Here is a 25,540-nt window from a genome sequence, read left to right on the forward strand (position 1 = left end):
TTTTAAAAGCTTGTTTTGCCAAACATTTGGCATTTTTTAGATGTATGGAGCGGGATAGTGCGAAATATACAGTGTTTTATTGACTGGTGTTTTCAGAATTCAAATAATGTGGATTACAAGACTAACATGTAGGCCTACTAGATACAGTTGATAAACTTCAAATTTTGGAGCCCGATTCTACAAGTTCTTCTCTCAGTCGGCTACCTGGATTGACGCAGAGGTTAAGTTTTAGTCACAAGGCAACTTTAAAGTAAGGTGTGTGTGTGTGCTCTTGTTTTTGTGTCATATCAGGACACAACTCTGTATAATGACACGGGTATGACACAGGTATTACAAGGAGAGGGTGATTTATGAGGACATAACCCATGTCCATATTTTTCAAAATGCTTATAAACCATACAGAATTACTTTTTTTTTTTTTTTTTTTTTTGAGAAAGTAAAAATTCAAAGTTTCCTGTGAGGGTTAGGGTTAGGTGTAGGGTTGGTGTAGGGCCATAGAATATACAGTTTGTACAGTAGAAAAACCATTACGCCTATGGCATGTCCCCACTTTTCACAAAACCAACATGTGTGTGTGGGTTTCTCTCTCTCTCTCTCTCTCTCTCTCTTTTAGAGAAATTCAAAGAAGCAAATTATTCTAACAACCGTAGCGGTTGTGGTCGCATCTCTTGCCCATTTTATAACGAGATTAGCCGTGTTATGGGCAATAAACCCAGCTGTCAGCCGTTGGAGCTGCTGGATAGCTACGAAGCAGGTGAAGAGGTGCCTGAAACTCTGAGGAGTTCTGCAGATGGCCTGGATAAAGATGACAAGACAGGGAAGTTTTCAGTCTTGACATAGCCTACGCATATACTGTAGAAAGAGACTAGAAAGTTGGCATGTTTATTATAGGAAAATTATGTTCACAGAATAAACGAGCCAGTCAGCTGCTCCCAGTTTTCTTTGCACAACTCGGAAACCCACCACCGTTTTGTATCCAACTAGTCTAAAAGCAATAAATATTTTACCAAAAGTGTATGTGTATACAGTATATATTGTCAGGTACTATATGACCGATGGCTGCGATTGAACCCGTGCTACTGGGAAGCACCTTGAGGCAGCTTGCTTCTGACCTTCAGCCACGACACATCCAAGCTCCTTCATTATTTTACGCTCAAATCACACATTGTTGGTTATGCAGTCAAATGATGAATATGAATTTTGCAATAAGAAAAACCTTCTAAAGCCTATCTCAAGCATGTTTTCTTTCAGTAAGCCCAATTCATTTCATTATGCACTTTAAAATGTTTGTATAAAAGAGCCATTACTATTGAATCTATAAAATACAAAGATTTGTTTAATGTAAAAAGACAATCTCAAGACTAATTCTAACTTTTTATATGACTGTATCTTGTTGCATATCTTTATAAAACAGGCTTTTGGAAATTAATACAGACCAGGATTTGTGAGTTGATGGTTAATGCATAAGAAAGCTATACTGCAGTCTAAGTGGTTAGGATGAATGCTTGTCATACAAAGTAGCATTTAAGAAATTAAGCATACGTAATACTTTTTCTTTTCTACTTCCATACTTGTTATAATACTACAGCATTAGCTATATACTCAGAAAGACCATCTTGCATTCTCTAAATTTAAATCAAGATGCTTCCTTTCTAACATATATATGTATAGCTGATTAAAGTTAAACAGTTTTTCCACTACAGAAATTTCTTAGACTTTGTATTGTTTTTTTTACTTTCCCTAAGCCTGGAAATTAATGTTTAAATTATAAATAAAAAAAGAAGAAGCTATAATTATTTTATTATGTTTTCCCAAATATACTGAATGGAGTTTTTCCAAGGTTCTCTGAGCCACAAATCAGGCAAGTGACAAAACACTGAAACTGAAAGGGAGAAAAACTAAGGTTGGAAAAATATTTATTTAGATTCACTTCAGGAAAAACAAGTGACATCAGGTTTTTTTTTTTAATCGCATACTCCCTGATTCGATTGTCTCGTAACAGCTTGACTTATAAACAGTGGTAAGCCTCGGGTTTATTACTCAGCTAAAACCAACAACGGTCCCAACCCAAGTGTGTATATGGCTTGAAGACCAATCAGACTTATTACAATGACCTTGACTACAAAGGACATGGGTTTCTATAATATTAGTCTATCAATCCAGAATAAGGCTTAAATGTGCTTACCACTGTTAAATGTTACCTATAATAATAAAGCTGAAAGTCCTCACCTTAAATTCTGCTCAGTCTCTGTAGAAAACCTCTCCCTAAAACTCATTCAAATAAAACACGGAATGGGGATAAGAATACCAGAGCTTCCTAAGAAGGGGAAAACAGCAAGAATGCAAAGAACACAACTGCATGACTTCATGAAAAACACAATCGCATCACAATTTTCATACATACAAGCGCATCCGAGACAAGGTGTAAAAATACCTATCTATCTGGATATATCAAAAGTCAGCTAGCGCTTCAAATAAAATTAACATTCAATATACCCTTTAAACCAAATGGGTCAAAAATAAAGCGAGATCTCCCAGTGTAGACGTGCCAATGCTAGCACAAGATAACATACACAAATATAAACATCCGTTGACTGCAAATAAAAATATGTTAATGGAAAAGCGTATCCCTCTTTCCATCTATCCTGAAAAGCATAACAGTTGCTGTTGTTTCTGGTAAATCGTTCTTAGGCTATTAGTTAAAAATGAGTTGTATAAAAACTTGACATTTGACATTAGGATTAAATGCATCCCCCATGCCAAAAAAAAGTCCCTGTGTCTGTGTTTGTTTAAGCACGTAGGCAGACAGGTCTGCCAGCAAAGTCCCATTAGCGTGATTGGATGGATGTCCCATTAGCCAGTTTTAACACAGTACAGGTCTTTTAATGTCTTGAGCTCCTCGATAAGAGTCTTGTTCTGATTCTCCAGGACAGCCACACGGTTCTCCAAACATTTCACATACTCCTTTTTCTTTCTGCGGCACTCTCTGGCTGCCTCCCTGAACACAGAGATTTGCAATTACACGAAAAATGCAGTTAGGCTTATAATGCAATAAAACGACCCATATGAAAACAACCACATGATTATTATTATACATCACCAAACATCTTCATCTCGCTAAACATCTTCATCTCCTCTTTCGCTCAAATACACCCACCTGTTCTTCGCCAGGCGTATCTCTCTCTTCATTTGCGGGTCATCGCTTTTGCCCTGAGAGCTGATAACAGGTGATGTCATGACGACGGTCTGAGGCAGCGAGGAGGAAGAAGAGCGGATCTGATAAGCTTGCATTTCTCCCCCTGCACCTATAACACAGTATCACAGCCAGAGTGTGTCCCACATCTACTAAAGCAACAATCCCAGCTGACTGCCAAATGAAAAGGCCAATTTGCCTTCGTGTGCCAACCTTGGAGCACCACCTGGTTACTAGGCAGCAGAATCTGTTGTCCGTCGGCGGTCTGAGCGTACTGCAGGATAGTTGGCTGGTTCGGGTTCGAGTTGGTCATGGTGAGAGTCTGCAGGCCTTGCACACCCTCTGAACCAGCACTCGCCAGCTGCAGAGAGCCATTGGATGAAATCGCAACTGCAAAGGTGCAAACAAAACTGTGATGGATGGTTTTTGGTATAATAGTATGCAACTGTGCTCTAGTTCATGCTGTAATATAAACGGAAAATCAAGTTTGTATAAACAACAAACTGCAGCTTAGGCAACCATTTGCTTCATTTCTGTTGCAGAATACATAGGAAGTTACCACATGATGCATTCCGTACAGCACAAAACCCCAATGTATTCAAATAACATGCTGGCTTGGCTTACTGTATTGGCCAGTGCTTGTCTGGTAGATCGGGGTCGGGAGTGAGACGCTTGTTATGGCAGAGGAGGTTGAGCTTTCCTCTTCTCCCTCATTCTGAGTCGCCACTTCCTCAGCTGATAGATCGTTTAGAATCTTCCTGAAACACAAAAAAGGAACAGAACGTTTTTTTTGTGTGCATAAACTTGGTTTTGTGCCAGAGATGTGCCTGGAGTTTGGCAAATTTTGCTTTTTACTTTCCTCTCACTAACATTGTTTTTGTGTTTAATTAAGGACACATGGAATGGACAGCAAAAATATCCAGAAGAAAAACCTAGAATCTACACAAAGATTTTATTTTTTTAAACAATGGGTGAAATATGCTGGTTCTGGCCCGCCTCATTCCACAGTATGAGAGACAGTTCTGTATGCCCCTGGGGGGCAAAATGAAGCTTTGTTCCACTGACCACCAGTAATTTTTTACACAGTTTGCATTAAGTAGTAATGTATTAAAACGCATATATTAAAAGGTTGAGAAAGCGGCATCCTGTTTGTTTCCTTTATTTTACAAAAGCATGTTTTGTTTTAATTGTGAATCTACACAAGTAAAATAAATATTTAGAATAATGTTTTACTCTAATATGACCACAGATGAAGGAGGCAGGCTGTTTTAAGTTGTTTCCACTTTTATAAGGAAAAAAAAATAAATTAACTGATCGTGCCAGTGTCTCCTGCACACAGTTAAGCGTTAACACGTTAACGCAGCATGTTCATGGTCATAATAAAATACAGTCAACCAAACATATTGAAAAAACATTCAATTTTATTTTCATTTGTTTCAAAAGAAATCCTTTAAATTTAACAGAAAAACCGTATACTCAGAACAAAACAAGAAAAAAATAAAAGCCTAAACAAATACATTTAAAATGTTGTACTTATCGTTCCAATATTCACGTAAAACAAGATCTTCAGAACAAAATGAATCAATTTTAACTAGCAACTTAGTAAAGAACAGTAAATGAAGATATGTATATTTGAGAGAGAACTCATCCATTTAACAATACGAGTATGATTCAATGTGCTTTTGAACTACAGGGAAACGGTGCTTTAGCGTGAGCAATGCTGTCATGTGACAACACTTTTATTTGAGTTAAAGCCCCTTTTCTCGACAAAGTGTTTCCAAGCTAATTTTTGCAACGTTTGAATTTTCAATATATAATAATTTGCGGTAAAGTCAAACGGAAAAAGATTGTCAACACAAGACATTGTATCGATAAATGGCATTTACATCAGCTAAATTTTTTGAAGCGCTAAATAGATTGGATGGAAACCTGGATATTGTTGTTTGCAAATGTTGCAATCTCAGTCAATTCCAGAAAAAAAAAATCTAGTTAAATGCTAAATTTTTTCACTCAGATATACAAAACATTAGAAGAAAAGAGTTTAAATGGTGACTTTAAAAAGTATCTTCTTTCTTCGCATTCTCACTTTAATAGTCATTAAAGTGCAGGAGAACCATGCTTAGGAGAAACTGCTTGATTACACAATCACCATGAATAATGAGATTTACTGAGGGAATATTTTGGAGCAGATCCAGTTCTTCAGTGTGAAAAGCTGTTTGCTTGTGGTCACTGCAAAAGCCATGAGAGTCCACCTCACTGACTGGCTCTGATAAATACAAACTTGCTACATGTGGTCAGGGGGTCTGCAAGAGCAATCCCTCTGAGTCTCAAAAACTATGCAAATGAATGCTAGTAGGAAGCCAGCTTTAGAAGTAATTAAAGAATCCATGTAATGTTGAGGTCCAGCAGACTCATAAATTATTTGCCCCTGACCCCTGGGCATTTTTTTACCTGTATGATGGGCGCCGAGCCAAGATCTCTCTTGATTTCTGGTTAGATGCTCCGCTGTCACTTGATTCCTGAGAATCATCACTGTCAGATCCTTGGCCCTAATAGGAAACACTTTTTAACTGGAGGGGAAACATGTAATTGATTTCAACCTGAAGTAAAAGCATTCAGAAGATTTAAAGATCAGGAAGTTTAAGATCACTGTATGCATGTCTGCACATTACCTGTGCTTGTGCTGATGGAGACTGGATAACTGATGACTGTGCTGACTGAATCACACTTTGAACCTGGAACTGACCGCTGGGCAGCTGAACCACTGTCACTGGATTCCCACCCAGAGACATCTTTGTACATGATAATCATAACATGAAACAAGCACTTTTGGTGCCCTTTTTTTTTTTAAACAAATACTCAGTCACACAACATGTATATGTAAATACATCATGAAAATGTGTGTACATGAACAATACCTGTGCTATCTGTGATAAGTGAGAGGCAGTTATAGTTGTGGGGATGGCAACAGTTTGATCAGAGCCATTACTGTTAATCTGCTGGACCTCCTCCATTGCCCCTGCAAATCAACAATGAGACAGATTTTGGGCAGTATTTATTAATGTAGATGTGATGCTTTCCATGACCTGTGCTTATCTACAGAGAATCCACACTTTTTTAATTGTTCTGTGATTACTTGAATGTACTGTTTAAAGAGATTAGTTTAAACAAGCAATTTATAACCAGTTATATTTAGAGCTGGTTATAATTATATATATATATTTTTTTTAATCAATAAAAAGGTACATTTTTATACTTAATATATTCATTTCCAAGTAATTATATCTTACATATTTGATCATGAAGATACATTTTAATACCTTGCAAATAACTGTTAAAAAGTGTTTGGTAATAAATAATATATTTTTAATCAATTGTTAAAGGGAAACAAATTCCCTTTTATACCATTTTATTAAGGATGTGGATGCTTTATGAAGAGAAACCCCCGTCCACTACAATAACAGAGCTTAGAGAAGCCAGGACGATTTTTAATATACTCTGATTGGATTTGTCTGAAAGAACAAAGTCATATACACCTAGGATCGCTTGAGAGCGAGTAAAACACAGGCCAGTTTTCATTTTTGGGTGAACTGATCATTTAATATTTCATATATAAAAATACACATTTATTTGAATTAAAAAAAAATTATATATATATATATATATATATATATATATATATATATATATATATATATATATATATATATATATATATATATATAGTGTGTTAAAATATATACATTAAATAATTCAAAAAGTTGGTAAAGTTAATATTTTATTTTATTTAATTTTTTTCAAGGGCAGAAAAACTATGTTCAATTTTGCAGACTGACAGCAAACATGAGAATGCTGAAGAATTCAGACTGTCTTTATGTGTTTACAGGATGGTCGGTGTGTGTATGCATGTGCATGCTGAGATAGTTCTGTGGTCAACCCAGGCTAACAGTCAGAAGCCTTGATTTAGTCACAGTTTCCATTTCACCCCAACCCTGAGTCAGTCCCTTCAGCTCCACCACACACACTTAAACTGTCCTTCTGATTTGCTTTCTATACATTATTTCTGAACCTCAATTATGATTTGACTCCAGTAAAATCATGTTAGTACAATAATTGGAAAATAAAGTTACAATGTGATGGAAATAAATAACAAAAAGGCTGCTTAACATGGAAGACACAACTCCTCCTGTAGTAGTAAATCAGATGGAGCTGCTCAGTGTTGTTATTAACGGCACTTCAAGCAGAACCGGATGCTAAATAACGCCCATCAAATGAGCACAGTCCTCGGAAAAAAACAAAAAAACAAGCAATATCGGGATAATTTTTATTTTAATAAAGCCATAATAACATTGCGAGCTATACTGACCTGTTGATTCAAAACATTTTCGATAATAATGTCTGTTAAAAGTCCACGTTTAATAAATATATAAACTACAGCAGCTAAAGTTAACATACTAAATAATAATAGGCAACTGCCTAGGTATTCATTTCAGGAATTATCTATAAAAATACATCAGATTCGGTGGGTATTTAAAAGCGTGCTTGTTTGCACTAAACAAAACTCCATCACCAGAAACGATACTTTTAGCGATGTTGCAAATATTTAAACAGTTTCAGCGTCCTAAAGTCTTATTCCCCCATGAGATCCTGATCAAAAGCACATCTTCAAATAAGTCAAACCTCTGCGGTGTGTTGTGAAGCCTGTGGGCGACTTTATGCCGTGCTCTGCAGAAAGTTTCAAGCGAGTCACTGGCACGCAAATGCCCGCGTCAACAGACGTCAGCGATACGGGGAGCCATTAAAACACCTTCCCGTAACGAGTGCTACAACCGAGCGGACGGGCGCCATGACTGCAGCGACAGAGGAGGAAGAGTACAGAACAAAAGCAACGTCTTACCTTCAATCCTTTTGAACCGCTCCTGGGAACAATAACGACGCCTGTAGAGATGACAGGATTCGAGATATAATTTGTAAAGTAAATTATTTAATAATACACAGAATAAACCTGGGCGGTTTCCATTGAAAAAATCTAGATGGCTTGAGTTTTTTTTTTCTAAAGGCCGCAATAAGCGCCGCCCCCTAGAAAGACGTGTTACGTAAATCTGTATTAAGTTTTGTGATTGGTCAATATCACTGAAACGTAGGGGGGGTTTAGGGACATGAATGAAAACAAAACAATTTAATGAATTTCTATATTCTGCTTTTCAAATACTATATTCACAAACAAAAATGTACTAACTGTACTTCAAAATGTACATATATTTTTTTATTATAATAAAAAAATTAAACCCTATTAAATTTCACCGAGGAATTATTTACAATATATTTTTCCTGTTATACAACCCCAACTATTATGTTTATTTATTTATTTTTGTTTATTTTTTTGGGGTGGGGGGGTAGTTTATGTTAATATTGCATGTTTGAAAGAACCTGTACATGGCAGCTATTAACGTATTCAATCTGTTTGAAACTTTAATTCCTTAATAAAATAAATTTAACACATTGAAAATTGTTATTGAAAATTAAATAATTTTTTACATATTTTACTGAGAAACAAACTTTTTTCCAACAAGGTGAGATATTAATGCATTGTGTAGGCCACTTTCACCAAAAAGCCGTATAGATAGATAGATAGATAGATAGATAGATAGATAGATAGATAGATAGATAGATAGAGTTATAAAATAAAAAACTTCAGAGATGCAAAATAAAAGCCTTTTATTATTTTTTCGTGGTTTTCATTGGAGTATAAAACAGTTACAATAACCAATGTACAAAAAAGAAAGATGTGAACGAACAGGAAAATGCTTGCTTGCATAATCAGAACTTTCATTTATATCCATGAATGACTAAAATAGATCGTATCACATTTGTATAATTGCAATGTGATCTCTTAATCTTGTAATTAAAAATGCTATGAGAATTGAACAAAGTTTTAATCAACACAAAAAAGTTATATGCATTGTCTAAACAACAAACGTCAAGTTACTGTTGCATGTTCCCACTTTATAGCTAGAAAATAATCTGTATTTTATTGGTGGTGAAGGGAGCACGTTACTTTGACGGATGTGTCCTTTGTAACTGCATCTGGTTGCATAGTGTGTGAAACATTTATTTGGGATCCAGCACTCAGCTGGCATAACAGATTATCAATTAAATGAACCGACTTTTGTCTAATTTTCTTCTTTGTTTTGTTTCTTGTCCAAGACTTGGTTAACACTTGTTAACACTAAATGACAAATAAATTATTTTTATTTAAACAACAAAATCATTGTAAAACATGAAAGTGAATATTTATAAATGAATATCCTCTTCATCCTGGAAAGCACATTCCCTGAATGCCCCATGTAAAAAGCCCATTCACTCGCTTGTGCTTTCATCAAATTAAGCTCAGCTCTGATGCCATTAACGACAGTGAGAATGAGAGAATACATTTCATGACAAGAAAAGGTATTGTGGAACTCATCAGCAAGCAAATGACCTTTCAACGCAGTGACCATAAGCATACATATACAGTACAACCCCAGAATGAGGTCAGACTAACATACTGTAGTGATCAGTTGTGTAAGGACTCTGAAAATAGTCTTTCAAGCCCCCACAGTGCTTGACTTTATCATGCTTACATCTTAAAGACTCGTACATACCGTAAGAGTTCTGAATCTGAATTCTAAATAGAAATGCATGACAGACAGACTTCAACCCATCACATTTCTGATCAACCAGAAAAGAAAAAAACAGAAACAGAGCCAGCTATTTACAAGAAGTCTTTAACTTTAGACCCCCGCTCAGCTACGAAGGGATGTAAATGACAGTAGTTAATATTAATCCAAAAATCTGACAGAATACAGCAACTAACTTACAGTACAGTAGAATTTCACATCTGTACACAAGCAATAATTTTACAAGAAGTTAGTCATTCCTAGTAAAAATGTCTATAGTACAGGAGACAGCAACTGTCCTTTAAAGATCCTTTGCCAAACATGTAAAAACCGATGCCTTTGTACAATTAGGTGTTCACAAGGGGCTTGCTTGTACAGAGTCGTGTTATTTTACAGTTGTTTTATTTTATTGTACAGATGCCTGAATTCCTTTTTTGCCATTCAGAGGTTTTAATGGCTTGTCCTGATGTGTATAAGCACCTTTAGATGAGAGCTGTACGTAACTCATTTGGTGTTTGGTTTGGGCTTAGTGTGTGTGATGATGAGGTTTGCAGTTGGTGAATATTCTTGTCTTACTGTTTTATGTTGAAAAGTAAACTCAAGGAATGTGTGATTTGTAAGTGTAGGAACTGAGGTTAGACTGGGCATTAAGCCCCCCAAAAATGTTTTTTTTTATCTGCCTGCGCTTTTTTGTGCAAGTCATATGCTACTCAATAAAGCAAGTATTTATATAATACTACACATGTTGACAGATATTAATAATCCATGTTACAGAATGTATCTGCATTTATCTAATAAAGTGCATAAAGGATAAAAAAAAAAAATAATAGGGATGATTATCCTCATGCTGAACTTATGGAGTTGAGGGAATTAAGTTTTTCAGAACTTCAGAAATTGTAAACTAAAAAAAGATTATAAACCTTTGGGTATTGCATTGCAATTTTTCTAGTACAGCTATAGATTGTGTACTGTAGAACTAAAACAAATTAAAATATGTAAATTTGTAGCCATAATAGCTGCATATCTGAAATTTAGTTAAAAGCCCCAGTGGTAAGATTTTAAATGCTTAATGGTTTCAGAACAGACAGCAAAATGAACCGAAGGCTGCAGTCACTGTAGCACATTTGTGTGTTAACCAAAACGGTGGTGGATGATCCTGTGGGTTTAACCTGGGTAAGGGCATTCTATGAACCAGAGCCTTAAAGAAATGTCCTATAATCAATACTGCCCTTGAGAAAGGCACTTAACCCCAGGTTATTCTGGAGGGACTGGCCCTGTGTCATAAGTATATTGAAAGCTGCTTTGGAAAAAAACATCTGTTGAATGACAAATGACCAGTGGAGTATCAATACCCCTATTACTCAAATGCTGTGCTAAAATGTTTAAATTTAAAGCCCTGTAACACACAGCACCATTAATACGCTGGGTTGCAGATCAATTCTGTGTATATATTCAGAATCATTTAATGATATATCCTAAAAGAAACTAATCTTCCATTCTTTGCTGTTGGGATTCAGAGGCATGATGTCCTTGTCTGTTCATCAACTTGATTAGTACACGAATACACATCCCAAAAGAGTTATAACCACACTATTTTAAAATACAGAATATGTATTGCTAAATCTACATAATTCCTTGACTCCTGTCTTTTGTAGCTCATCCATCCATCAAGACCTCCTATCATTCATTCTAGTAATCATAATTATATAAATTACTGTTTATATTGCACTTTTTAAGAATTCACTTTTAAAAGTGAATTCCCATTATACTTATTCTGAGAATTGACTCCTGGAATCGATTCCATTGATTCCAAAAACTTGAAAACAGAATCAACGATTCTGGAATCGAACAACCCAGGTGAAAACTTACAAACTGAGGCTTTAAGATCATTTTAATTAAAAGAAAATTACTAGCTAGACAGTACTAGAATAGGAATGCATTTGAGTAGAAAAAAACAGCTATGTAATTCAAGTAGATTTAAATCATGACCAAGAACTGGACAGACAGTAAGTGGCATTGTGTTCTGGGGGAGAAGGAAGTGAGCAAAAGGGAAATTCTATTATAATATCCCTTCTCCAAGACAGTTATCTCACACATTTGTAATTTTTGTTCAATAACACCTTATCCCTGAAAAAACAGGGCCAAGTCTGTCTATATAAGAACCCAATCCCAGTTGTGAGGCCAGGCTCCATAGCACCTTTCTGGTAAACCTTTGTAAATCACATGTTGTACGCTACGTATATGGGGTCCAGCTGATCTGCCAGGAAGGAGTCTCTCAAGTGCATTCGCTGCTTTTCTCCTCTGGAGTTTATGGGAATGACCCCTGGGTCAACGATAACCACTACGCCCACAATCAGATGGTGCTCCTCTAAAACAACATTGGTTACCAGAGGAACCAGGTCTAAAGCATCCTGCTCGGATCCGCAGAGTTCAGCCACCACCACCAGCAGATTTGTCCAGGTGAACACGGCACTGCGGAGGCGGAAAACAAATAAGAGGTAATGGACAGCATGACTTTACAATGAAAGTTATGCAAAGAGTGTGAGGCTGGGACTCTACCTTTCACCAATGCTGCGATGGGCACGTGATACGCTGGTCTCGATGTCAATTGGATGATATCGCAAACCTCTCAATTCTAAAGTCTCATCCAGCGAGCCCACCACAAACAGGGCATCATGACGATCTAACAAGCAAGAACAGTTTTACAATAATGCATGTTTTTCTATTAGTGACCTATAAACAGAGTTCAGAATCTAGGAATATATTCATTCATTTTTATGACATTTTTTTACAATTCTAGAACTTTTTTGGTGAGAATAAAAAAAAACTGATCTTCAAAGTGGTCTCAGACTTTAGCATTCCACATACACCATATCTCCCTCATCAATCTGTCACGAGCACTTTAATTCATCCATCTGTATTTCTCTCTCTCACCTCCACTGGAGTCTGTGAGTTCAGTTCTCTTTACAAAGCCCAGGTATCCAGTTCTGGCCCAGAGTGTTTGAGGATCTCCGAAACTCAGCTTAGTGTTGAAGTGGTCAGCCTGCAGATTTTCCTCTCCGTATATAGTGTAGTATCCTGTTGCATTGTGGGGACTGTTTACCCAAATCTAGGAAAGAAAGAATTTTATTACTGGATAAAGAAAAAATCCAAAGTATTAGCCAAATTACTATTTTTTATTATTTCTTTTTAAAAATCAGCCATAGCAAGACAAACGAATCACTGTATTCCAAAAATGACTCTCTTGTGATCGTTAGAATACAAATACAATAATATTAGAATGATTGGAAGTGTGTTATAGGGTTGTTCATTTTCTAAAAAAAACACCCAATTATTATTCTCATTTTAAACACACCTCTCCCAGATGAGAGTCCCCTAGTGGTCCTCTAGTTTCTGGATTGACTATGATCACCCTCACACCAGGAAGAATCTATAAGAGGCAGAAAAGGCATTAACACTATTTTCAATTTCATTTATGCTCGATACAACAGTGGAAATGTCCTTACTGTTCCAGACTCCACAAGAGGAAGTGACTGTGGTGCTCCTCGCTCTACTAACCTCACCCTGTAACACAGAAACACCATCATCGGTGTTATACAAGGAGAAAGAATGTTTATTAAATGACATAATCACTAAGAGCCAAGAGGAACGAGCGGCTCTGGAGTTTTTCTCATATTTGAAAAAACCCGGTCTCATATTATATTTGATAGAATTCTGCTTTTGAAACAGTGAAAAACTGTGATTTTTTTAATGGCACCAAACACAATTCAGTTTGGCCACAAAGTGGCATTTCACGCTTAACTTTTAGTATTTAAACACTATTTGTTTTGTGTGTGTTTATATGTGTTTGTCCTTATCTTACCGGTCATGTCGGAGGGACTTCATGTCCACATAAACAGTGGAGGGGTCTGGTCCTGTGGTACCCTGTGAAAAATACAAACCCACCAAACATACAGATCAGCTGCACATCAAATATTAACATCACATATCCATAACCTCCCACCAAGCCCCTATTGAAAGATCTGGTGTTTCAAAAAAATAAAATTTTAACAGGGGCATTTATTGGCAACATAGATATGATGGATCAGTAAGAAGAGTATATACCGTTGCCTACAGCAGGTGCAAAGGAAAATCAATTTGCTGAGTTCAGATAATGTACCTGTAGGCATATGGCCAGGTTAACTCTCGACCCAAAAGCAGTGCTGACAGCCCGCATGGAGAGTCCAAGATCTTTGAACAGCTTGGAGAAGGAATGTGTGAGAGCCAAGCGTGGACGCTCCTCAGCAACCACCACACAGCTCCTCACACATGACAGGTTCACACCACGCGCCTGAAGTCAGATGGACACGAAGAACATTAGAAGAACATGTGATAAAAATAAGAATCTTTTGAATCCATGATTGAATGGATCTTTTGAATCGATGGATCTATGAAGGAAAGCCATACAGGACTGGAACGACAAAAGAGTATGCAACTGATGGTAGAATTTTTGGGTGAACTATGTCTTTAATGTTGTGTAAATATACATGTGAGCATACCTTCAGCATGTCTGTCTGTCCACCTAGGCCCTTGGTGCAGAGCTCCATGACTGAATAGGAGCAGAAGGTGTCTCTGATGCGGTACTGACTGAGCGTGCCTAGCCACAGGGTCAGCGAGCTCTCCAGCTCCAAAGGAGGGATCAGAATGGACTGATGACCTGAATATACACTGTAAAACACAGGCACATTTCAGGTTCATAATACCTTCAAAACATATTCATATCCATTCTGAAGAGAACAAGCCATTGCATGAGATGACACAAAGCCCTGAGTCATTTTTATGTTAGTATGAGTCAGTTGTATGTGACTGTTTGTGTGTATCCATCTGTTACCTCGCAAGGCACCAGAGCACAAAACCAAGTCCACAGTAGGGGTCGAGGCAGATGGTGATCTGGCGAGAGGAGTACAGCTCACACTGCAGCTTTATAGAGCGACAGAGAGCGCTCACCGCCGCATGAGAGATCTGATAGACAGCCAATCAGAGAGGGGAGTCTCAAATGTACAGAACAACTAAAAGGGAGATATTTGCTACAGTGGGGTCCAAAACATCTAAGATAACACTGAAAATCATTAAATATGATTTCAACTAAAATGTTTTTTTGAGATTTTAAAAGACAAAAATCGCAAAACAGAAACATTTTCAATAGTGGTTTTAGGTTTCAGGACACCACTGTGTATTAACAACATCCCATTCATTTGAAACATCTCCGATTGGTCAGTTATTCAATGACCCTGCTAAAGATAACTATGAAACATATCTTCTTATGAAGATCACTCACCTTCACTCCTGTCAGCATGCCTGTGGTTGAGACACTGAAATCCAGATAGGCGATCATCTCAGCATTGGGCGGTTTGTAGATTGTGGGAGGTCGTTTGCGAGGCAAGTCATCTGGGGAAAATCATCAACATGTTAGTTTCTAAGTTTAAGCCTTATGTTTAATTTCTAAGTTAGCTTGCCATGCATGTTACTGGGTGGGAAGTTTATGTTGTTATTTTATGTAACATGACTTGTAAGTGCTTAAATTGACTGTGTTTTGGTGATGAGTCTATTATTACACAAAACCCAAAAGTTGTTTCAATGAAAGAGCAAATCCTGATAGAGAGTATATGTTAAATTCTCATATAATATATTGTATCATATCATATAATATCATGTCACATGACTTGAAATAATTATTATACAAGTAAAGTATGATCTGCACAGCAGCTGTATTGAAAATGGACTGGTGTGTGTTACCTGTGTCTATTATGATGGGCCATGTTTTTATGTTGACTGTAGCTGCTGCTTCTTTTGATCTGAGAATCTTCGTTAAAACCTGAGTAGTGAGAATGCAAGCAGCCTTGCTGACCTGAGGAAACCAGGAGAGATGCAAGAAAAGGTGAACAATGTTAAGAGTTTGGCGGCTGAAGACCTACCGAGCAGTTCAAAGAAAACACAACCAGTTCAAGGTGTTCAAAATATGCAAACACACAGACTTACATCAATGATCATGCGGACAGTGGGCAGAGTGGCAGAGAGGTTCTGTGGGTGTGGAGGCCTCACGGTGACAGGAATACAGCCAGCATACAAACAGCCATAAAATGCTGCGATCAGATCTATACCTGCACACACAAATAAATCAAATGCAAGGCAACATTTTAAATGTTTAAAAAAAAAGATAGTTTTCTCTATTTTCTCCTGGACTGACCTTTAGAATTAACAGTGTTTTTTTATAATTATTATTTCTTCATAAACAATTATATTATTAATTCATATTTTAAGCCAATCACAGCATAACATGTTTACTTCCAAGCCTACAATAGCATTTCTTAATTTCTAAATTATGATGTTTTTTATGTAAAAATCTTAAAAAAACATTATAAGTGGATCTCAGAGAACAGTACAACAACAAAAACAAAGGCATTCTTGACCCCTTTAAGGCACCTTTATGAAAATATCCTCTCCACATGTGAAACAAAATAGAGCACTTTTCTTCAATTAACCATGTCTTTGTGGTTTACTCCAATACAGTATATATTTTTTAATTTGCTATAAAAGAACAAAGTATGTGTAATTTACCAGGTGGATACAAAAGCACCACATTCTCTCCGATGTTAATACCACTTCTCTCCATGAGAGCAGCTGCAATCTTCTCTGATCTTTTATGAAGCTGAACACATGTAGCTGTACATACTGCCACTCCCTAGACAGAGAGAGAGAGCACATTATTGAACAGCAAATCAGACATACTAAGTAAGGATTAGATCAAGTGTAGTCCTTCCCTGTATGTTTTTTGAGTGTATGAGAATTTTATTTTACCTTTGCATTCAAAAGTACAAAAAGCGTATGGTCAGGATCAGTTTGAGCTCTCCACTGTAAAGCCTCTGTAAGGAATTGATGCTAACAAAGATCGACAGTTCATAATCAATAACATATAACATCAATAAAACACGATAATCATATCATGCCAAAAATTGTGTCATGCATGTGATTGAGCCATAATGATCACAATGCTTACCATCATTGTAGGCCACATGCACAGCTGCGTCCATAAGAAAGCATTAAAATACCACACAATGCATTTCAAATAAACTGCTTCAAATTATACGGGTTGCATTATTTACTTCTGGTTGTATGGGCACGATACACAATAAATCTCAGTTTACCTTCCTGACCAGGTCTTGGTCCTCTATGAGTCCCAGATCCCTGCCTGCAGCCTGTGCAATTCTTTTCCCAGCAACCAAATTACCCACCATAATGGAGGCAGGTCCAACACCGACTATGAAAGACATAATAACAGGACAGAACACTTTGAGAAAACATCACATGCATCAGATTTTCCCCTCTAAGATCTCTTTTCAACCCCTGCATACACACCTGGTTGTTTTTGACGTGGTTTGGGCATGTTGGTGACGCAGGTGTGGGGGCACATGAGGATGTTGCAGGGGTGCAGTGCTCCCTCCAGGAAGAGTTGCTTGGTGTCTGAGATGTGAATGCCCCCTAGGGGAGTTTTGGGCAGGGTGTTGGCAGGAACCAGTGCAAGACAATACAGTCCCACCTGATGAATACTGTCAATTGCCTACAGTTGTGAAACAACACACAAAAATCACCAACAAACATATAAATGCATCATATATAAAACATTCTCAAATGTATGCGTGTTACATTAAACAATAAATTAACATTTATGCAAGCTGTAATAAGACACTGTTGTGATTTTACTTTAACAATGGTAAACTGCTTCCTTAAAATGCAACTATATTCAATGTAAATGCATTAACCTGATTGGCATAACTAGATAAAGCTAATTAAGAACAGTGTGATTTTAGTCTTTTTATATATATTATTATAATAATTACTATATTTTATTTTTTATATTTTCAGTTTAGTCTAGGTTTAAAGAGATAGTTCATGCAAAAAATTTAATTCAGTCATTAATTACTCAGTCTCATGTCGTTCCAAACTCGTAAGACCTTTGTTCATCTTCGGAACACAAATTAATATATTTTTGATGAGATCCGGGAGCTCTCTGACCGTCCATAGACAACAACACAACTGAAATGTTCCCAGGCCCAGAAACAGAGTAAAGACATCGATAAAACAGTCCATGTGACATCACTGGTTCAGCTGTAATTTAAGGTTTGGAATGACATGAGGCTGAGTAATTAATGGCAGAATTACAACTATCCCTTTAAATAACTTTGATATGTGCTTTTGTCATTTTTATTAGTTTGTTCAATTTAGCTTTAAATTGATTTTAATTTCAGTTTTAGTTTTATAGATTTTAGTACTTCAACGTAAAATTATTTTTCAGTAAGTTGCCAAGAAAACATTTTTTATGTATTTATTTTATTTTATTTTATATCAGCTTTATTTCAGTTAATGAAAATGATTTGTAATCATTTTAGATTTAGTTAACTATAACAACATGGATTTTGACAAATCCATGACAAATACCTTTAAATAATATTTATGCATTAAATATTAATTAAATACTCAGTATTTTCAGTAAATTCAGTAAATAATCACAAACCATTTTTACACAAAAGATAGCACATAATGGCAGTACAGTCACAGATGTTTGTACATATACTCCCTTTCGTAGCATGGCATTAACATGGTACATCCGATCAGATTTATTTCTTTAATTGTGACTACTATGATAGGACAGCTAAGACCTGACAGGAAGTGAAGTGGGAGAGAGAGATGGGGCAGGATTCGAACTTGTTATAACTGTAGTCACCGTGCTGTCACGATTTGCCCATCAAACTATCGACACCGACATTTGATCAGATTTAGTATAAAACCTTCAATTTAAAATTACTGCTATAAATTAGTCTGCACCTGTAGAACCCGACTCATCCACTGGAAGCTGTCTTCTTCACTGGCATCAGGCCTCTGCTCTGCTACGATCACTATCCTCTCATCATAGAACACAGTCACTGAGAACACTGCAATCCTACAAAACACACACACACACACACACACACACATTACTTTATTCTCTCAATAAAATAAATTTTAATACTACATTGTTCTCTCCATATTCAAGTGGAAACCCTCACCTTCCTCTGTACACGGTTTTGACTGGTTCCACCGCTAGTGCTGTTGCTACTAGATCATCAGCATTGTGACGACGACCACTAACCATTAGCAATCCCTCATTCTTACCCACCACAAATATCAAACTACCCTGTAGAAGGAAGAGAGGGGGAAAACAGATTTTATTCACATAAAAAAAATGCACTGTTTCTCTCTCGTTTTCCTTTTTCATACTCTTACCGGTCCAACAAACCCCAGTAATCCTGACCGCACAAATGGGATTTCACCAATAGGAGTGCCACTAGCATTGACTGGGATCACCTGCGAGATTTCAAACAAACACAACATTCACATAGACATCAAAAGGCAGCATTATTCCATTAGAAATATATTTATGGTGTGTAATTCTGTACAAAGTTACAACATCGTCTGTGTGTATGTGAGTGTTAAATTGATTGTCATACCTCAAAGGTGTTTTTAGTGACTCCATGCAGGCCGTAGTACATGTTCCCACCAGCACGAGAGTTCACAACGATCTCTCCAATCTCATCCGTCTTGCACAGCATGGGCGGCCCGTCTGGCTTCACAATGCACATCAATGCTAAAACACACATAAACACACATGCTATCTTCACGTGTGCGTGACAACCATATTTAAACTTTTATAACATGGTATTGTGAACTGGATTTTTCTTTATTGGAAATGTGAGTGAGAATTTCATAGCTCTATAAATCTACAGTAATATAATGAATATATTTTGTATGTGTGGAAAATGCAAATCACACACATAAGATTCAATAACACTTCCAAGTTTTCAATAATTAAAAAAACATTTTTTTTGAAAGAAATCTCTGCATTTATTTAATCGAAAACACAGTAAAAATAGTAATACTGTAAAATATTATTATAATTAAAAACATTTTGATCCTTCAAAAATGATTCTAACATGTTGTTTTATTGTTTAATTATTATAATTATTATTAACAACAATTATTAAATAATGGTGAAATATTAATAAGGATTCTCATTATGATTTCTGAAGGATCATGTCAAGGATCAAAAACTGGAGTAATAGCTGCTGAAAATTCTGCTTTGCCATGACAGCTATCAATTACATTTTTATATATGTTAATATATATATAAAATATAAAAAAACATGTCTATTGACTTGAAAAAATTATATTTTACAACATGGCTGTTTTTTTATCATTTATCCCTGCATTTTTATCCAAATCCTTGATGAGCAAAAGAAATGTCTTTCAAAAACATTTAAAAAATCGTAATTATTCCAAACTTTTTATCGGTTTGATTGGTAGTATATAAAATTAGCATTAGAAGCACACACACCTCCAGGCATGACGTGTCCCACATCCTGGACGGTGAGAGCAGAGTTTTTGTCTTCAGTGTTGACCCTAATGACCCCATGGCTCAGCCCAGTCATGGACAGAATGGCTCTCGCTGGAAGAGGAGCTCCAGGGACCCCAGGCCTGGAGAAACATCTCACAATCAGGAAACATTAAGCTAGTGGTTTTAAACAGGGAACCCTGCAGTTTGGCAAAAGAATGAAATACCTCCGTATGGCAACTGTCATGGCCTCAGGTGATGTAGCACACGGGCAAATGACCTCTGGCTTCAAACCATGAGCCTGGAATACGTTTAAAAAGGCATCACAAGATGAAACCGACCCTAAATCAGAAAGAGATGGAGATACACAGAGATGACAAGAGTCAAATCCTTGAATACGAATATTAAATGGACATCATCTCCCATGGAGTCTCTGCAGGAGGTCTGGTAGTGTAACTCACAAGGATTGGCTCCGTCAGCAACAATTAACATGCGCAACGAGGCCAGACTGGTTTCTCTTTGATCTCTGTGAGCCATCATCGCCCAATGCAGGTCACGACACTTCACCAGGGCAACCCGTGCTGTAGAAATAGATGAAAACAAATGTGTGTAGATGACAGACATACATTTGGTTTTTTGTTTGTTGTACCTTTGTGTATGTGAACTCGCTGAACCCAGGAAAGTGGACATGCTTTCATTACTGCATATGGAACACTGATGGTGTGGATTCGGTTCATCACACTCTGAAATACACACAGATATTATTGATCCAATGCTTCAAAAATGGCAAAGGTCAAATTACGCTCTAAATCAAAAAAGAAAAATAAATCAGCCTATTTTAGAATCATATTTTATTTTTGCATTGTGACATTACTTTCAAGACAAAAGCAATAGACAAAGCCTAATTTTCAATAACCTGATTATCATTACCGAAATGCTCTCTCTCGCTCTCTATTTGCAATCAGACTACAGTAAATTTTTTATTGATTACTTGATTACATAACATTTTTACACAATAGCAATATTAGAATTAAGAATCTTTTGAATGTTCTTTTCTAAAATGCCTACATGACATGCAGTCAAACAAAATATTAAGTTTTTAATAAGTGTCATATTTTAATTGATGTTATTTTAAAATGATTTAACATTTTAGTGGCGTAATTAATAATTAGCTTTTCATTAAACTTACAAACCCCCAGCAGTTCCTTCATGGGGGGATTGAAATATGTATTTCTTCAGGTTAGGGTTATGGAATTCATCCAATTATAACCTCACCAGTTTCAGTTATTGCATCTGCAGTAGGCAGATCAACACACCTTGATTCTGAAAAAATCTGTAGTAACAGCATCGATGAGACATTTTTGTCACTCACCGTGAGAACTCCATGCCACAAACCCATGTCCTTCTTAAAGTCCAAAACATTCACCAGCGTTTCACCTGAACGCAGACAACATTTGTTACATCTCCAAACGAGCAGGTTATAAAGCTGCATAGCTCTTTATTTAGGTTTAGTACAGCTGCAACAAAAGGATGATGTTTCCATAGCAACAGCATCACTCACCCTCACAGTAGTTACAGGCCTGACTGAGAGCCTGGCAATGTGTTAACATGGCAACTTTTGAAACCGCAACACCCATCACTGTGCCCTCTTTACTGGCCTTATACTGCATGAAAGAACAAGAGAGAAGAATATTTACATCAATTCAACAAACACACACCCACAGAAACACATGAAGCATGCACATGATCTTACCTCTATGTATGCCGTGTCTGTGTTGGCTGTTGGTATGTGAGGCTGCCAGTCTTTCGAAGGCTTCGTGAGGTATTTGGAGTCCGTCACTACCCACTTTAACCTGGGCCAGCCTATCAGAAACCCAACTAGTATTAGATTAGACACTGACTGGCTTTTGAAAGGAAATGGATCATTAATTTGGATGTGAAGTCTCTGACCTTTAAACTGCAATATTTCTCCAGTGGGGGTCTTGGGTAAACCCTTCAAACAGATCTCACTGGTCAAAGCCAGACCCACCCCACAGCTACCCAACAAAAAACCAACCTGGCTGCTCCCAGCATCCTGCAAACACATAGAAATGATTTCAACAACAATACCAGTATGAACTGCTTTAGATTTGAAAGCTATTTATAATATATTATTGGTAAATGTGTGAATACCTTTCGGGATAGTGGAACCTCTATGGGCACAGGAATGACTTCAGCCAACAAACAGCCATAAAACGCAACCCAGAACATACCAGGGTCACTGTTTGGATACACCAACGCTACCTGGACCAATAAAAATACATTGTGTACAAATAAATAAAGTGAAATGGTAGCATTTAAAAAAAATAAACATCACTTCTATCAATATATGCTGCTCATACCTAGTCCCTCCAAGATTTCACGATTCTGCCATTGCAGAATTGAATCCAAAATAAAGCAAATAACGTATTATTTGCAGCAACTTTTATATTTTATATTATAAAATATTTAACTTATGTCCACTATTTTCCCACAAAGAAACGGTAACTTGAGAGTGGGTATGCAATACTAGCAATGAGATAATGCAAAAGCAATAGTACACAATAGACAATATAATTATACTATTACTGTCACTGACACTAAATACATCACGATTATTGCTGGGTTTTCACTATAAAACAGCATGAAAATGAAATTTTTGGAAAAAAGCCAGTCATTTTTGGCTGCAAGAGGAATCAGAAAACTAAAACTATAAACACTTTTTTTATTTAAATAAAGCTGAAATAAAATAAAATATAAATACTAGATAAAAACTAAGGCTAAATTATTATTCTTTTTAAATAAAATAAAAATTATAAAACCATATGACAAAATTACTAAAACAAAAATAAAAATAAAACAGATGTAATATATATATATAAAATGTAATATATTAAATCAATAAATACTATAATAGCTATACTATAATAAATAATTAGAAAATAACATTGGTTTAAGTAAACAAACTTAAAAAAGGTATGCAAACATCTAAATGATATTATTATTTTATTACTAATAAATTATTATTTTATTACGATTTTTATTTTATTTTTTACCCGGTCTCCTGGTTTGAGGATCTGCTCATTTTTGGTTCCCAGCTTGTTGAGGAGAGTGTAGGCCAGCTTTACGCTACGACTCCACAGTTTCCCTGTCAATCACACACCAATCACTCAGTTTTAAAGCCCTTATACCTTTCTTGGCAATTCCAGCATCTGTTTTCAATCAAGGTAAGTGTTTTGCAGGCGACCTTGCTCAGTCTTACCATACGTCAGTGTATAAAGTGGTTTTCCTGTGATATCCAGAGCTGTGAGGGCGGGGCTCTTGCCTTGTGTGGCACCCCATCGAGTTAATGCTGCCTGAAGAGCAGGAGGCCAGTTACTGACCACACCCAGCGGCTCCCCCTTCACCGGGATTATCTGCCGGCCTTCTGGCTTCGGGGTGTTAGGATCTGCCTGGGGAACTGTGGAAGAAGGACTATGCTGATCCACATACTGCAGCTTTCTTACAGAGTGTGATGTTTTCTAAATTCAGTCACGTACCTTCTACAATCTCCTCTTGGTCATCTGTGAAGAACTCACTGAGTGGAGGGCGTTTGGGTCGTTTTAGTGTGTTTAGCAGCTGCTGAATCTTTGTGGATACACGACTGGACACTGGAACACCTACACCAGGATTGGGGTCAGGTAGGGTGGGATGAGACAGACGAACAAACACAAACTCACGCGCACTTTCAACTGACCTGGGAATTTGTAAATCATGACTACTAATGTATATACATCTATTACACGCTCCTACAGTGGTATCATCAGTTCTGGTCCAAAGATGCCAAGATATACAATGACTTACAGATCAAATTAAATATAAAATCAATATAAGTACAATTATATACACCACCGTTCCATGTTTGGGTTCTGTAAAACTTTTATTTTTTATTTAAAATGACTATATTTTTTTCAAATAAGTTCAAACATTCAAATACATTTTTGCTAAACCAAAACTTTTGAAAGGCAGTGTATTCTTTTTTTCTTTTTTTTTACTGTGATATTTTTGCATTTTCTATATGGGAATTTTAAAGGACTTAATAATATGGTACAAAATTGTAAGAAATTATTTTATTTAATATTAATGGGGATTTTTAGGTGAGTAAATACTGTAAGAAAGTACACTATTCCTTTAAATATCATACTTGTTTACTTGCAAAGCAGCCTTGATGTGTTGTGAAAGATCAGGACTGAGTAAAACCACATGTAAGCAGAGATGCAGGGATGACTTATCTACTGTTGCTTATTTCTTTTCCTAATGAAGTGCAGGGTTTCACTTGGGTTCACATTTCCTCTGCGTAACACATATACAGTACACAAGCACAAACACACAGTTTTAAAGTCAGCTTACAGGACATGTCTATGACCAGTTATTACCTCTGCCTACTCTTCTCACTGACAGAGAAAAGCAACATGACACAAGTGGATAAAAGGTGGAAAAGGAAAAAGAAACGGGATGTGATTAATGAAGCAGTCAAACACAGCATTCATATAGACTTACTGAAATGTCCCTACTGAGATGTTAACACAAAGCTCTGAGAGGCATGAAAAGAAAGTTATGAAAAGGCGCTTAAAGGTTGACATACATTTCGAGAGTATATACAGTATGTCATTTTTGTGTTTCTGGAAGTGTTTTCCCCTGCACTCACACACACACACACACACACACACACACACTCAGTACCGTCTGCGGTCTCCATCATGCTGGATCGGCTCTGGCCTCGACTCATGCCTCGCACCACAGCGTTGGGAGGCAGATCCACACGAGAGCCTCTCGCCTGAGCTTGGGATGATGGCACATCAGGGGGCCCGACTCCTCCAGCAGGATCTGGTCAAAATAACACATATTACTCACTCATACCCAGCCCAGCTAAAAGTTTTAAAGATATCATACCCTAGCACTTAAAGTAATAGTTCACCCAAAATGAAACATTCATTTCTAATTACTTTGTCCCTCCAAACATGCATGGCTTTCTTACATAGAACAGGAGTAAATTATTATTATTTTTTGTTTAACATTTCACAACATACTTTTTTTTGATCAAATAAACGCTGTCTTGGTAAGCATAAAAGGCTTCAAAACCCCAAACTTTTGAATGGTAATGTCTCTTTCTTCTCACATTATAAAGTCATTTAATCTCAAATCAATATTTCACATTATTTTTCATGTTAACCAACTGAGTAATGTCCGCCTTTATCATGAGATAATGTAAAGTTGGTCGCTTGT

General features: G+C 36.7%; 2 protein-coding genes across 6 annotated transcripts in view; both read right to left on the reverse strand.

The window, feature by feature from the left end:
- Window positions 1-1,899: 1,899 nt before the first annotated feature.
- On the reverse strand, window positions 1,900-8,287 carry atf1 (activating transcription factor 1). 2 transcript variants are annotated; one of them, XM_026259995.1, is made up of 8 exons: window positions 8,091-8,287; window positions 6,112-6,212; window positions 5,866-5,985; window positions 5,645-5,742; window positions 3,818-3,951; window positions 3,407-3,583; window positions 3,158-3,305; window positions 1,900-2,998 (listed from the first exon to the last, which is right to left on the reverse strand). In XM_026259995.1, the coding sequence occupies exons 2-8, from the start codon at window positions 6,205-6,207 to the stop codon at window positions 2,854-2,856; spliced, it is 918 nt and encodes a 305-aa protein (XP_026115780.1). In that variant the 5' UTR covers window positions 6,208-6,212; window positions 8,091-8,287; the 3' UTR covers window positions 1,900-2,853. The 2 variants fall into 2 exon arrangements, with proteins under 2 accessions (XP_026115780.1, XP_026115789.1); XM_026260004.1 differs by lacking the exon at window positions 8,091-8,287 and adding an exon at window positions 7,874-8,064.
- A 607-nt stretch (window positions 8,288-8,894) lies between these two features.
- dip2bb (disco-interacting protein 2 homolog Bb) overlaps window positions 8,895-25,540 on the reverse strand; it is a 30,703-nt gene continuing 14,057 nt past the window's right edge. The window contains exons 6-40 of one of the 4 annotated variants that reach the window (XM_026260015.1): window positions 24,998-25,141; window positions 24,691-24,708; window positions 23,815-23,934; window positions 23,538-23,735; window positions 23,332-23,423; window positions 22,430-22,540; window positions 22,208-22,331; window positions 22,011-22,120; window positions 21,819-21,921; window positions 21,630-21,694; window positions 20,907-21,000; window positions 20,719-20,838; window positions 20,485-20,599; window positions 20,261-20,400; window positions 19,377-19,513; window positions 19,153-19,233; window positions 18,936-19,063; window positions 18,715-18,829; window positions 17,248-17,449; window positions 17,037-17,149; window positions 16,889-16,912; window positions 16,690-16,770; window positions 16,450-16,573; window positions 15,871-15,992; window positions 15,628-15,739; window positions 15,170-15,279; window positions 14,723-14,853; window positions 14,391-14,559; window positions 14,012-14,182; window positions 13,715-13,776; window positions 13,359-13,416; window positions 13,208-13,282; window positions 12,787-12,961; window positions 12,412-12,535; window positions 8,895-12,324 (exon numbers count right to left, since the gene is read on the reverse strand). In XM_026260015.1, coding sequence (XP_026115800.1) covers window positions 12,072-12,324; window positions 12,412-12,535; window positions 12,787-12,961; window positions 13,208-13,282; window positions 13,359-13,416; window positions 13,715-13,776; window positions 14,012-14,182; window positions 14,391-14,559; window positions 14,723-14,853; window positions 15,170-15,279; window positions 15,628-15,739; window positions 15,871-15,992; window positions 16,450-16,573; window positions 16,690-16,770; window positions 16,889-16,912; window positions 17,037-17,149; window positions 17,248-17,449; window positions 18,715-18,829; window positions 18,936-19,063; window positions 19,153-19,233; window positions 19,377-19,513; window positions 20,261-20,400; window positions 20,485-20,599; window positions 20,719-20,838; window positions 20,907-21,000; window positions 21,630-21,694; window positions 21,819-21,921; window positions 22,011-22,120; window positions 22,208-22,331; window positions 22,430-22,540; window positions 23,332-23,423; window positions 23,538-23,735; window positions 23,815-23,934; window positions 24,691-24,708; window positions 24,998-25,141 — 4,121 coding nt within the window. In that variant the 3' untranslated portion in view covers window positions 8,895-12,071. The remainder of the gene's footprint in view (window positions 12,325-12,411; window positions 12,536-12,786; window positions 12,962-13,207; window positions 13,283-13,358; window positions 13,417-13,714; window positions 13,777-14,011; window positions 14,183-14,390; window positions 14,560-14,722; window positions 14,854-15,169; window positions 15,280-15,627; window positions 15,740-15,870; window positions 15,993-16,449; window positions 16,574-16,689; window positions 16,771-16,888; window positions 16,913-17,036; window positions 17,150-17,247; window positions 17,450-18,714; window positions 18,830-18,935; window positions 19,064-19,152; window positions 19,234-19,376; window positions 19,514-20,260; window positions 20,401-20,484; window positions 20,600-20,718; window positions 20,839-20,906; window positions 21,001-21,629; window positions 21,695-21,818; window positions 21,922-22,010; window positions 22,121-22,207; window positions 22,332-22,429; window positions 22,541-23,331; window positions 23,424-23,537; window positions 23,736-23,814; window positions 23,935-24,690; window positions 24,709-24,997; window positions 25,142-25,540) is intronic. The other 3 variants (XM_026260028.1, XM_026260022.1, XM_026260034.1) reach the window with 3 other exon arrangements.

This window comes from Carassius auratus, chromosome 6, assembly GCF_003368295.1.
Source record: "Carassius auratus strain Wakin chromosome 6, ASM336829v1, whole genome shotgun sequence".
NCBI lineage: Eukaryota > Metazoa > Chordata > Actinopteri > Cypriniformes > Cyprinidae > Carassius > Carassius auratus.